Source organism: Manis javanica, chromosome 10 (assembly GCF_040802235.1).
Source record: "Manis javanica isolate MJ-LG chromosome 10, MJ_LKY, whole genome shotgun sequence".
In the NCBI taxonomy this organism is placed as follows: domain Eukaryota; kingdom Metazoa; phylum Chordata; class Mammalia; order Pholidota; family Manidae; genus Manis; species Manis javanica.
Window position 1 is genome coordinate 49861542 of NC_133165.1, and position 14661 is coordinate 49876202.

The following is a 14661-nucleotide window of genomic DNA, read 5'->3' on the forward strand; positions in this document are numbered from 1 at the left end:
TGTTCTAAAGCACAGGCTTTGTTCCATATAGTTTCAACAGTTAAGACCAGCATTCCTTAAAGGAGCCTTAAAAACAGCATTCATTAAAGACAGGAGAAAGTGTACAAGATGAGGACACTTGCAAAAATTGGAATGAATAAACCATTAGCTTTCTCTCTTGAAATCCCAGCTTAAAAATTTATGGTGGGGATGTAGCTCCCTTTATTTAGCACACTGAAGCAATTAGTTATTGGAAGGATAGTATCTTCCAAATCTACAGTATTCCAAACATTTTCCCCCCTTAAAAAAGCTGACATTTCACTGATTTCTAGGAAATTCAAAATTGTGTGCAAGGCATGGTTTGGCTTCTGGAATATAAACCATACACATTCTTTCTGAGGCACTCACACTCAGTTCAGTGAGACAACCAAAGCCCATAGACAACAGTTTTGAGTATTATTACAGCATATTCAGTGATGCAACTGCATCTCTGTATGGGTGGACAGGGAGGCACCACAAGGGAGTACTTCAAAAAGGCTAGCTAGCTGCTGAACAATGAGTAGGAACTTGTGAGAAAGGTAGAAAGAAATGTCAGTCAGATGAAACAACCAAGTGCAGAAGATAGAAGATGGTTTATGACCAGCAAAAATGGGTGGGTCTCACAAATCTAACTCCTCCACATGGCAGGGATGAGCTGGAATGGTTAGGCACTGGGCTTGAGTATCCAAGGTTGGACTTTTTAGGCAATGGAGTTTTCTGCTCAAAGTAGCATTAGACATCATAAGCCACATGTTGAAGGATCAAATAAATAGAAGCATGTGGCACCATATGTGGCAAAGGTGTTTCTTTTCTTTCAAACCTTTAACTCCGGAAAATTATCATAAGAGTAGACTGTAGTTAAAGTGAAGGTCAGCTGAGCTTAAGACTAAAGAACACGAGCCTAGAGAATAACACTGACCTCACCCGACGGCATGATAAAAAGTGAGTTGTGGGTGCCCAAATCCTCAGTGAATGTGTGATATAATCTGGATTTGGGGTCCAGATTTTAAGAATTAAGAGCAGTCTAGCTGAAGTATCTGAATGTAGCAGTAGTATGCACTGTGTGGGGGTGGGGTGGGGCTGGAAATCAGTTGAACATATTAACTCATCACTAGTTATACAGATGTCTGGGAATAAACTAATGTCACTGAAGAATCACAAAAGTAGAAACCATTACAGGAAAGCTGGTTTCATTTAAAGGCAGCATTTCACAAACTTAACTCAGTCTTGAACAGTTTTCATGATGTTGATAGCATTCATGTCACTCATGCAATTTTCCTTTAAATGTAAAGTGTTGTACTTAGGAAACACTCAATCAAGTTTGTATACCACCTAAAATTGATTGCCAATGATAAACAGTCCCATAAAAATGGCACACTCAAGGTATTGGATCAAGACAAGGGGGCAGGTTAAAAGAAGTTGCTGCTGATGTCAGTACCTTATTCCATACCAGTCCCCTGCCAAAGTACTCTTAAGATTACTGCCATAGACTAAAACTGGCCTCTTTTCCTCCTCCTAGCCAGGCTTCTCGATCCATTTATACTGCCATTTTTAAGTACTATTTTCATCCTAACTCCCCCAAATCCTTTCAATAGCTTTTCACTGCCTACACTATACTTACTTCCATAACACAGCCACGAAGGAAGTCTATCACAGTCTTCTTGACCTATTGCTGCTTGCTTGTCGACAGGGCAGAGTGGGTTAAGGCCACAGAGGCTCACCAATATGCTTTTTAGCTGGCATTTTATAAAGGAATACGTTACTCATTAATAGGGCTTCAAGGAAAGTACATGACCATAAACAAATCACAAGTCTTCATCTCCAAAATTCAAAGTCCAAACTACTAATTATTATATCCAAGACCCTTCTACATTTATTCAACTAGACCTCCAACTGATCCTCATTTCTTAATTATTGGTCACCTACTATCAGCCCACTGATGAAGTATACCTTCTGTTTACTTCAGAATTTTGTATATTCAATTTAGCTCACACTAAAGGCTCAAAGGAAATTTTAAATAGGCAAATGGAAGGCGGAAGAGATATGACACTACTTTCTTCAAATAATGCAAATATCCAACATTTGAAAAGTTTACTGAAAACTTTTATTGTAATCAAAAAGTGACATAACGGGGTTGTAATGAATTCAGCAAATCATTCTGCTGATATTTTAGAACTGATACCAGCTTTTGCCAGGCAATTAAAAAAAGTCAAATGTGAAAATTTCACAGTACAGTAAACTCCACCCCAACTAAATAATGGTGGTTAAAAATAATAGGCCCTAGCAAAACCTTTCATGTTACATGGTCACAACTCACAATTCTGTACAAAAGTCCATGTTATAAAGCTCGGATGTAAAAATCGAATAATCAAGCAGCAATGTTTTAAGTGCAGCACAGGGTCTTCCATGTCATTATATTTACAAGGCTCGAATCTCTTTACACTATAAGAAAATTTAATACAGATGACTTAGTAATTAAGTCAATTTTAAAAATCTGTCCTTTTTACACAGTGACAGATTTCACTTTTTGGTCATCTTTCTCTTTCTCCTTCTCCTTTTCTTTATCTTTGTTCTTCTTTGACTTCTTTTTCTTGTGTTTGTGTTTTTGGCTTTTTTCCAATTCTACTTCAGTGCCTGCATGCTTCTTATGCTTCTTATGCTTCTTATGTTTCTTGTGCTTTTTCTTTTCCTTCTTCTTCTTCTTCTTCTTGCTGTCCTGACTTTCTGCAGAGCTGGCACTGCTACTGTGGCTTCGAGTTTGGCTTCCAGAAGGGCTATGACTTCTACTTGGACTAACACTGGGGCTGCTTTGACTCTGACTCCTGGTTATGCCTACCTGGCTGACTGTTGCTGTGTCCAGGGTCTCTTTTGCTTTCTCCATTACTTTATCTTTCAGTTCCTTAGCAATTTTTCCTAAAGTTTCTTCCTCTTTTACAGATACATTGCTTTCACTGTCACTTTCATTATAGTCTGGTTCAAATGCGGCTTCATCAGTTTCCCTAGTTAAGTCAGAGGAAAGTCTAGAGGAGTGACTTAACTGGGGTTTAGGCTTGACAGTATTCTTGTCAATTTGCCCAGGAGCTTGCTCTTTTTCAATCTGTGGGTCTGGTGGGTTAAGTATATAGAGTAATTTATTGCCACTTGGCTCTTTATTGTTCCTTGTTTCTAATATAACTTTCTCACGATCCTTGCAAGGATTTTTATCTGAAGATTTTGTCTCTTCACTTGAGCGTTTAGTATCATAAGTGGGTTTGTGATCATAAGGTTTTTTCTCTCTTGAGGGACTGGAATTACTTTTTTTTGACTCTCCTGTCCCTTTTTTAGGCAAATCTCTCTCCTCCCTTGGCTTAGTTTTCTGTCCAGATGCAGAGTCTTTACTCCGAGAAGGAGAATCTTTTCTTCTTGTTAATTCATTCCTTTCATCTCTCCGTTTGGAACTTGAATATTCTCTGTTGTCATAGTCGGGTTTTTTCTCTTTACTGGGAGTGAAATCTTTATTTGAGGAACCTCGCACTGCATCATGTTTATCTGAAGATCTAATCTCTTTGGAAGACTGAGACAGACTTTTAGTATTTCCTTGTTCATTCAGACGGTCCAGGTTACTATCTTTCTCTGGCTGAGTGCTATTCTTCCTCTTTTCAGGGTTTTCCTTTTCCAACACTGAATGATCACGATCTTTGGTTTTCCCTTTTTCACTCGACACAGAGTTTTTTGAACTTTTCACCTCATGCTGTGTAATTTCATGGCTCACTTCCTTGGTGAGTTTCTGAATTTTCTCTGATGGCTCACTTTCTTTTTCAGTATACTTCACTGTATTTAATGGTTTAGTGCTAACATTTTTTATAACACTGGCAGGTTTTCCCACATTTGATATAGGCTGTGTGGATTTAACATCTTCCTCTTCAGATTCAAAGTCATCTTTATCCCATTTGGACTGAGGAACTTGTATCATAATAATAACGTCTTCAGCAGGAGCTGTATTGTCATTATTATATTCTTCCATAGTTTTAATGACGGTTCGCTTTGTATCTGTTTTTTCTTCAGACTTCCGCACAGGACTGCCTCCAGTTGAGCTTGTACTAAAAAGAATTAGAATGTTGTTAATTAATGAAGAATTTACTATTATTAAACATTGACAGATATAAAAAAGCTAACTTAAACTTGATAAATATCCTTTTAACTTTCAAAAACCAGTATTTTTGCTCTAATACAGATGTAAATAATTTAAGTATGTGATTGTATAAAAACAAATGTGGCTTACAACCCAAATCTACTTAAAACCCTATCTTTCACAATTCTTTAAAGACAAGAGCAAACTGGCCTAACAGCCCCAACATTAGCACATCCTTAACTAACATGCTCCACTTCAGTGAAAAGTACAAGCATGGATAAATTAAAGGAAATTCTTTCCCAGAACTACATCCACACCCACAAACCCCTAATCAGATACCTGGTATAATCCACAAGAGTCGAGGTGGATCCTTCTGTTCCAGTTACTTTTCGTCTGACCTTTCCTTTGACTTTTTCTTGTTTAACTTTGCTAGATGTTGACTCCAATTTTTCAGTGGATTCTTTAGTATTAGATACATTTTCTGTACCTGCAATTTTTTTACCAGTTTCTCTGTTGAGCTTGATTTTTTTGGTTGGGGCAGTTGAAGAAATTTTGTCTTTTTCAGGGCTCCTATCCACCTTTTCGGTATCAGGTTCCAATTTGAGCTTTGGTGATGGTTTTACTATTTCAGTTACTTCTAGTTTAGAGATTTTCATTGATGACTCAAAATCTTTATCTACACCTTTTTCTTCAGTTTTTCTTTTTCTTTTTTCTCCCTTGCTATCAAGTGGCTTACTTTTCTCATTAGGCTTCTTGGCCTTTTCTTCCTTGTTAGTTAGCTTTTCTGATTTGACATCTTTTGAATAGTCCTTCTTCACTTTTTCCTCTTTGACTGGTTTTGTCTCTTGGTCTTTTGCTGACTTGGAGTGAGCTTTTCTGGGGGTTCCAATGGTCTTTTCATCTTTTTGAGAGGAAGATGATGATTTAGCACTGTCAGTCTTTGGAGCCTCCTCTTTGGCTTTTTTAGGTGGAGGTTCAGATCGAGGAGATTTTTCGCGTTCTCCATCTAGTTTTTCCTGGGGTCCTTTAGCAGGTTTTACAACATTTTCTTTTTTGGGCACAGCAGATCCATCATTTTTTCGTTTGGTTTTATCACCTTTTGCTTTTGGTTTATCCTTTTCCCTCTTGTCTTTCTCAGACATTGATTTAAAAGTGATGGATTCTGCATCCATTGGTTCATCTCTAACAGGTGTAGCATCATCTCTACTTGGGAGAACAAACAGTGAGTCTGTTTTATTTTCTTCACCACTTGCAGGTTCCCTTGATTTCCTAGAAGCCTCTAACAGCTCTGGGTTTAGAAAGCCTTCACTTTCTTCTCCCTTCCTTCTTTTTCTGTGTTTCTTATGTTTATTTCCTTTAGCATCTCCTGGAGCATTTTCACCCTCCTTCTCTTTTGACTTTGTATTATCCTTCTGATTGTGACTGTCTCTTGTTGAAAGCTTTTCTGGATAGTTGCCACCTATGTTTCGACTTCTATGACTCTGTCCACCAGAATAATCTTCTCTGCGGCCTCTTGTAAAGGGAGAATTCCTGATATTAAGTGGTAAAAATCTCTCTGGAGAAAAGTTTTCTCTATTTGCTGATGGTCTAGGCTGTGCTCCAGCAGCATAACCTTTATAATATTTTTCATACCACTCTCTATATTTTCTCTCCCATTCTCGGTAACGCTCTTTTTCAAAAGGGTCTCTAAAGTCAACACTCCTCCCGTAATAAGCTTTCATATCATAAGGTGGTGGAACTTCTCTGTATCTATTAAAATATTCACGTTCTGTTTCCCCTTGAGGTACATTACGTTTATTGGGAGATTGTCCCCTAAATGCTTGAGGAGATCTTGATCGTGAATGGTATCGTCTATACGGGGGTGACCTTGACCTAGATCGATGATATCCATGAGATCTAGACCGTGAACGGTAATTTCGACTCTTGCCTCTGCCTCTTCTGGGGTATGGAGGTGACCGTGAATAAGAACGAGAGTGTGAGCGGCTAAATGATCGAGAATAAGAACGTGAACGTGTTGAACCAGATCTTGATTTAGAGTAAGTATATGAACTTCTTGAATATGATGAACCACTATAGGGAGATTTAGACCTAAAAACAAGAACAAAACAACAGTTGATAGTTGAGAAATATATACAAATAAAATACAGTCTTCAGACTTCAGCATGCTCTCCTCACAGTTCAATCTCTCTTTATATCAAATATCTTGGATGATTAAAGAGGCACAGTGACCTCTACTGGAATGGAATAAACTACACAAAGATCAGAGCAATCATTTGTTACAAAACAAAAGTGAAATCTTAACAATTAGAGTGAAGTGCATTAATGTACTGTGAGTATTATGAGCTAATAAACTTAACATTAAACAAAATGCCAATTAAATTTACATTTTAATTCCTCCTATCTGCTTATGTAAGTAGGAATAATTTGGTCTGATATAGGTCAATAGTCTCACTTTAAAATGAACAACATATCAAGTGAAACAAAAAATAAAGTCTCTAAAAAAAAACAAACTTCCAGGGAATTTTTGTAATTCAGTGTTTTTATCAATAAAGCAATTTGTATTCTACCATACATACTCATAATTACACAGGTTAATGTTCCAGCAAGAAGCTGTAGCCTTAGGTAAAAGGGTCCTCAAAAATGTCCTTTGGCTGGTCCCTATTTCTTTCCCTCCACAAACATTTCCCAATCATTTCATATTATAAATAACTTTGAGGGACAAGGGCAATTTAACCCTGTAACTGCTAGTTCTACACAATAGAATTTACACGGAGACATTATTTCAACAAACAGATATTGGGAAATAAACTACATCTCCATTTCTGTAAGCCTAGACCGAATCAGAAAAATTCCGTAAGTGCAATGTTATTTATATCCATAGCTAATCCCTGGATATTCAAAGTCCCATTTGTAATTCTGTTGTGAAGGCTTGTAAAACACTAACCTGGAAAATGAGCGCCTACGCTCCTTTTGAATCTTTTTGTATTCCATCAATTCCTTAGCAAAATCATTTGTAAACTCATCTAGCTTGGACTTTTTCTTTTCCCTAGTAAAATAAAGTTAAAGAGTGAAAGTTAACAAAAACCATTTAAGAAAACTAACAAGACAAATGTAATTAGATCATGAATGAAATGAATGAAATTGCCATCAGTTTTCTACTTCAAATCTATAAATAACTAGGAATCCCTGAGAAGTTGCTTGTATGGCTTTGGTTTAATTTTTAGGTGATTTTTCTGTTACTAACTGGAAACACTGGAAAATGTTTCCACAGATACCTATTTAATGTTACATCAGAAAATGAAAGTGTGTAATAATTTCAAATTAAAACACTTACTCTTCTTTTAGTCGTCGTTGCTCTCTATAGAATTCTTCCCTGGACAAAGGTGGTGCTTGTGTTGTTGGGATGGTATTTGAATGAGCTGTCTGCACTCCTGATGATACCCAAGGTGTTGATAAATTGGCTGGAGCTGGAGGAAACCCAGGAGGAGGGACACTATACCCAGCAGGTGGTGGCTGGCCAGGAGGAAACTGAGGAGAAAACTGTGGTGGAGGAACACCTGGAGGGAGAGGAAGTGTATGGGGAGGAGGTGGATACAAAGGAGGGGGTGGGACAGGCACAAAAACTGGAGTTGCTGGTAGTGATGGGCCTTGAGTTCTCTGTGATCTTTCGCTGTGGTGTCGTCCACGGTTTATACTTCTGGAGAAATAAATTCCAAGATATTATTCCTTCAAATTAAAATCATCTGAGACAAGCAAGTTTCTCTTCTATCCATAGTCATTTTCAAACTTATAAACCATTGAATAGAGGCAAATATTCAAATAAATAAAGGAACACTGATATCATTTATATATAAAAATAATTTTTAAGGCCACTTAGGGACTGAGATGATATAAATACAGGGCCTTCTCTATATGGAGATGCTATTTTTCAAAGTTCTCTTTGGTGAAGTTCAGATCTATTTTCACTCCACAATGTTCTTGTTACTTTCTAATCTGTCCTTTAAAGGGACTGAAAGGATAATGTCTGTGGCCTAGTTTGCCCCAAAATGCCTTGCAAGACCAAAAGCTTAAATGAAGAATCATCACTTCCTGTGATCTTTTTAAGAGTAAATGTGTAAAGAACCTTCAAAGTAGAATAAATACCAGTTTTAACATTTGTAATTAACAACTGAAAATCTCAATGTTTTCTCTCAAAGGGTTAGGTAAAAAGAATAGTGCTTGCCAAAGTTTCTGAATTGTACTTCAGTGTCTTTAAGAGTGGGCTTACTTCTGTTAAGCTAATGGTTTTTCAAATTATAGGTAATTAGTACACAACAGTAGCAGTGGCTTAGATTTTAAGCCTCTTTCCAAGAGTCTGAACTGGTGAATATCTTCTAATTACCTGTGATCCAGTAACAAAGTAGTAAACTTTCATAAGCTTTGCAATTTTCAGTGGAGCACTAGAAGATGCCCTTAATATTCTTGTCATAAAGTTAATTTGGAGGACCCTTTATTCTGGTGGCAAATGTAACTTAAATAAGAACTATGATTTACTTCTTAGGTTAACATTGCTTGTGCCTGTCCAGGGCAAGAGCCCATAACCACCTCATCTCTTTTGAAAAGAGAAGGTGGGAGAAAACTGGGACAACTGCATCTAGAAGGGAAATAAATCAATTTATTTTACACTTGGGAGCTGAACTGTTTAATTTTCATCTAGAATTGATATTTTAAAAACTGCTTGGGCCTTAAATGACTTCCTTCTACTCTCAAAAGAGTAAATATAAGCCAGTATTCTGCTGTGTGTTGACACGGAGAAAGTAGTCACTGGGAAGAAGTATTGTTTTTAAACCATCATTTAAAATACTAAATGTAATACTCTTGTCTAGGCCTCTTAAAGGCAACTACTGAGGACTTAAGTGAGATATGTGTAACCAAATACCTCTAATCTCCCCACCCACCATCCACGACCATTGCTGTGTTTTAATTTCTGTTATTTTCAAGTCACCAGATTACTCTTTTTTCAGGATTTTTAGCAAGCCTACCTGTAGCAGCTTCTCTCCCCTCTTCTAATTTGTTGTGGTGGAGAAACCAGATATCCAAGCTTGTTGGAACTGTGCAAAAAGAAGATAAGATAGGCTTTAGAATAATATATGACCTTTTAGTGTGTAGACTTTAATAAAGACACCTATTTTAAGTATGCTGAAAACCTTTTCCTATTCCCTGATCCCGATTCTTAAACTTGTTCGAGATAAAGGAAATGTGAGTAAGCATTATTTACTTTTTTATGATTAATCTATTTTAACTATAATTAAACTTCAATATAGAACATTTTCTGTAACACTGTATTTTAATTGGCATTCTGTATGTTACTCTGTTAAGTTATTGCTACAGAAGGAAAAGAGCCCTTCTACGTGCTGGGCGTTATGCAGGCATTTTACATGTGGGGTTATGCAGGCATTTTACAGGTGGGGTGGGTAGCACCCTTCCAGTTACAAATGAGAAAAATGGAGGCTGAAAAGTAAAATGACATGCCCTCTGTCATGTACCTAGCAAATGCAAGGAGCTGGGATTCAAAACCAGGTCTATTTGTCTCCAAATCCCACGGTTCTTTCTACTGATATATTCTGTTAGTCTCTCATTTCACATACTTATTTGAATAAGAAATTCTGTATTTCTTTCAAACAAAAAGACCTGAGTTTTAGAGTATTAAGTCAGTTTATATAAATATATAAGCCTGTTTATATGGGTTATACAAACAAATGATTGTATAGAAAAACAAGAAATAAATCTGATTTTTAATGCCATAGAACATTCTGTAGATAAAAGTTCTTTGTATTTCAGGGCTGAAAATCATATCTAATTTATTTTAATATGCATTAAATTTCATTAACACAGACTATTCAAAATAAATTCTGTGTTTGGTAGACTTTAATCATAGTTATGTATTTATTTACTCAAATCAGTGTTTGAACATCCAAATTAAGGACAGGAAAAAGTTTAATCTGTTAGGCTAGTAAGTGATTCAGTATTTAAAATATGCTTTCAAGTAATTCTAATCTATTCATTAATTGAGATCCTGTAAAGATCACCAATTATTGAGACAAGAAAGTAAAAAGGATTTATATTTTCTATTTTAGAAAAGAATTACTCATTATTTTAGAATATCATAAAATCTTGAATTTGTAACATTTTACATAAAAACTATGTTAACATGGCAAGTAGAAGATGAGCTTACAATAAAAGACATTCAGCCACACATTGCCTACATAGTAATTTCCATTATCTTGTTTGAAAGCAATCATCTGAAGATTATTTTAAACATGTACTTACTGTTCCCAACCTGGCCGACCTCCACCTGGACGAGCAGCATTTATTCTTACTGGACCTTGGAAACAAAAACAGTATGTGAATATGAAACTGTGTGTTATAAAAAGCCTAAAACTTTCTAAAGGAAGAAAGTTCAAACTAAAATGGTTTTCCTCACCAGTTGTGGGGATCAACTGTCCATGCAATAATGACTGCCCAAGCAAAGATGGAGTTCCAAGTACAGGCACCTGGTAACCCTTTAGGAAAAAAACACAAATAAAAAGAAAAAAAATTAAAAAATCCAAACAACTCTACTGTCACTACTAAAAAAAAATCTCCAATTTAAAAGCCAGTAAAAGTTACCTTCTCTTCCATTAGAGCAGTAATGGCAATTGAAGAGGTTCCTTTTGAATGTTCTGATGCAAGGGCCACAGCTGGCAATATTTTATTATCAGAATCCCTAGAAAACAATATAATTTACAATACATCAACATCATCAGAAATGGAGGATTAAGAGTAAAAATCATATCTTCTTACTAACTTTATTCATCATTTGCATTAAGCTGAGTTAAATCAAAGACGATGAAAACTTTTGAGGAAGGTGAGAGAAGACTGGACTTTAGGCATGTTCTTCATATAGAAAGTGAAAAGTAAAGAGAAACAATCTCCTTAAGAAGTATTACCTATGAGAGGTATGATTTGAAATTGGTTTGGCTATAAGAATAGTAAAGCTTAAAAAAAAAGTGTGGGATCAAAAAAATGCAGGACTAAGAGCATATTCTACTTCCAGCTCTACCATTAAATCAAAGGGGTAATCTTAGATAAGCCCATGAACTCTCTGGGCCTTATTTCTACTATTAACCAAGCAGGAAAAATCAGTGGGATTTCTTAAATATACATATATACAAAGGTCCCACTCCTAAAGATTTTGCTTCAGCATGTGAAACAGACCTCTGGCATCTATTTTAAAAAAGTTTTTTTTATTAAGGTATCACTAATATACAATCTTTTGTTCAGGTTTCACATGAGCAACACTATGGTTACTACATTCCCCCCTATTATCAAGTCCCCACTATATACCCCATTACAGTCACTGTCCATCAGCATAGTAAGATGCTATAGTCACTATTTGCCTTCACTGTGGCATCTATTTTTTAAAAGCCAGTTGTTTTTAAGAATTTGTGAGCCACTGAATTATGTGATCAAAGTCCCTTTCATTTCTGAATTGGGATTTAAGTTAGTTTTCACTACTCTCCTACATAATTATGCTCCAACACAGTTACTATTTCTAATCCCTGTACTTTATCAGTATTTTATCGCCTTTTCTCCACCTATCCAAATTATTCTTAGTTCTACTCAAATCTACTCTTTTCTAATACCATCATTATGACCACAAGTGAATTCTTCCTCTTGGGAACTGTGGAGCTATTATGGTATATATGAGTCAACATTTAACAGGTGTGGGCAACCTGTATAGTGTTTGATCATGGGATGCTTAATCATTTGCCAAATGAAATCTCCTTCCTTTGCCTGTTCCTCCAAGACTAAATAATTTCTTACAAGTCACTCACCTTACTGAGCACAGTGGTCCACAAGGACAGTACATACTGCAAGTCACTACAACTGTTAAAGCAATATACAACAATACAAATCTACATCAATGATCTCACTTGTTTCCTAACAGTGAGAAACACATACTTACCGGAAAGGTCCATCTGATTTTTCTGAATGGACTGATATGGAGACTGTCGCAGTTATATCAGGTACAGGAGCTGGGGTAGAAGAAGGATTTCCAGGCCCTGGAGGGGCCAAGGAAGATGGATTAGAAGTTAATGAAGATATAGAGGGAGCTGGGTGAGCTGATGAAGATGTCACTGGAATCATCAAAGGATCCTGTTGTCTTGATATTGGAGATCTCATCAGAGGTTGTAGGTTCCGCTGAATGAGTGGTCTTGGAGGTGGTATTGGGGGTGGGGGTGGGGGTAACTGTTTTCGTAGTCTTTTCGTATAACCAGTTTCATTTTTGAAGTTATTAACAGCCTATAGGCACCAAACATAAACATGAATAAATACAAAATACATAGCATTTACTCAAATCAATCAAATGATTAAAAACTTTTTTTCTACGAGAGAGATACCAAGATAGCTACCTGTCGTAAGAATTTATTGGCAATTAAAGCATCAGGAGAGACATCATTTTGATGACATGTTGGACATGTATGTTCATCTGATTCCAAGAGGGCTGTTCTGATACCTATGCACACAATGTTAAATATTAATGAAAGCATAGTAGGAACTCGGTGTTTAGGGAATAAATTTTTTAAGACAGTTTATAGTTTTCTATTCAGTTACATTACTGTTTTCCAAGCACACACATTAATCATTTCTATTCTTACATTAAGAAACCTGAAAGTAAAATATCTTGCCTGATAGCACTCTTTTGCTCTAACTTCTCTCTACCTTAAGAACAGGAGTCATGGGTATAATTTAAACAAATATTTTAACTGAGAGAAAAAGTATTCTTTCTAAAATACTCTTGTTTAGCGAGTAATTGAAATATTACCAGGGAAAAAATAGAAATGAGATAGACTATAAAGAGATAAAAACTTTACATGACTAACATAAGGTTTTAAAAAAAGCATCTCAAGAAAAGGGAATCATAAAACACAAAAGCATTATTGAGGCAAAGAAATTAGAGACATCCAAAGCACAGTAGGTGGGAAAAACATTAAATTACAGATTCACTGATTATGCTTCAACATAGTAAAAAAAAAATCCAGTAATAAGTGATTTGTTAAATTCAAGACACATTTTCAAACAAATCTTAAGTGACCTCTTGATTATGATCTTCACTGAAGAGGCCTGAAAATAAAGATTTACATTCCAAAACTATCTTTAGAGATGAAAAAGGCCAGAGCGTGCTGAGCAGGGAGATTTTCTGGTGACACCATTGTCACCTGGGTAATAAGGGACAAACTTAGGATAAGTGGCACACTTCAAACCAATTGCTAATATAAACGACCAGAAGAAAATGATCACCAGTAATCACACGGCAAATTCTGGATGTTTACAGATAGCAGTTCTCAATGAGGAATTTTTGATTAAGCTTATTTTTCAATAATCCTGGAAAAGGATTTAGGTACCTTTAAAAATATTTAAAAGCTCAGGCTTTTAAAATTTACCATTAAAAATATATAGGGAACAAAATTCCTACATTTTATGAAACCTCAGAGGTCACCTTGATGAAGGTACAGTAGGTGGTCAATTCTAATATATAAAAGGACAAAAAGGCTGTTGTTTAAAAAAAAAGCAAAAGCAGAGTTCTTGCTATTAAATGCTCAATGATGAACAAATCAACATTTCATGTTTTATTAAAATGTACAATGTTGCTAAGAGCCTTTGCAAGTACACACACACACACACACACACATACAAATATATGTCTTCAAAGGTTCAACATTTCTTACATTCATCACAATAACTGTTTCCACAGCAGGGAATGACAACGGCATCAGTCATAATATCTTTGCAGATAAGACACAACAATTCATCCGGGATGGGATCATCTTCTTCTGAAGAAGAAGATGGTTCCTCTGGTAAGAAAGGTGGTTTTTCTTTTTTTCCAATTGCATATGCTTCTCTGTAAAAGAAGGTTTTAGCATTTTAACATTGTGTAAGGCAAAATATTTCTAAGATATTTACATGTTCTACTATACCATAATAAGAAAACATAATTCAGTAGAATGCCAAATTAATTTACACAAGCATAATATACCTTCCAAAATAAGGGAGCAGTTATGAACATACCTCCCCCAAGCGATGAAAAGACATAAACAAATGAAACAAAGAAATGCTATAAAAGTAGCTAAAAAAAGATCTTAGAATTCATAACTCTTAAGTGAGGCCCAAAGAGGTAATGTGAAATTCAGTGCCAGATAGTTGTATTTAAGTGGCAGAGACAGGATTTGAACTTAAGACATGACAGCACCATTTAAAATTTTCTCTACTTTACCATGTTTCTTAGGGGGGGGGAAAACCTCCCCTCCACAGTCTAACAGTCCCCAAAACCTGTGGAGACATCAGGAATGCCATAATATGGGAAACTAAAATCAGTACTAACATAATTGAGGGAGCAATCCAAGGGAAGTACTAAGTCACCAACCATACCAATATCCATAATTAAACTTCAAAAACAATGGTGGTTTTATTTATATACATATTTAAATTTATTTATATATTTATTATAA

General features: G+C 35.8%; 1 protein-coding gene across 2 annotated transcripts in view; it reads right to left on the minus strand.

Moving 5' to 3' along the window:
• Positions 1 to 2099: 2099 nt before the first annotated feature.
• RBBP6 (RB binding protein 6, ubiquitin ligase) overlaps positions 2100 to 14661 on the minus strand; it is a 29080-nt gene continuing 16518 nt past the window's right edge. The window contains exons 8-18 of one of the 2 annotated variants that reach the window (XM_017663743.3): positions 13882 to 14054; positions 12565 to 12668; positions 12117 to 12454; positions 10778 to 10874; positions 10593 to 10671; positions 10439 to 10493; positions 9151 to 9219; positions 7464 to 7826; positions 7074 to 7175; positions 4469 to 6217; positions 2100 to 4097 (exon numbers count right to left, since the gene is read on the minus strand). In XM_017663743.3, coding sequence (XP_017519232.2) covers positions 2522 to 4097; positions 4469 to 6217; positions 7074 to 7175; positions 7464 to 7826; positions 9151 to 9219; positions 10439 to 10493; positions 10593 to 10671; positions 10778 to 10874; positions 12117 to 12454; positions 12565 to 12668; positions 13882 to 14054 — 4705 coding nt within the window. In that variant the 3' untranslated portion in view covers positions 2100 to 2521. The remainder of the gene's footprint in view (positions 4098 to 4468; positions 6218 to 7073; positions 7176 to 7463; positions 7827 to 9150; positions 9220 to 10438; positions 10494 to 10592; positions 10672 to 10777; positions 10875 to 12116; positions 12455 to 12564; positions 12669 to 13881; positions 14055 to 14661) is intronic. The other variant, XM_017663752.3, reaches the window with a different exon arrangement.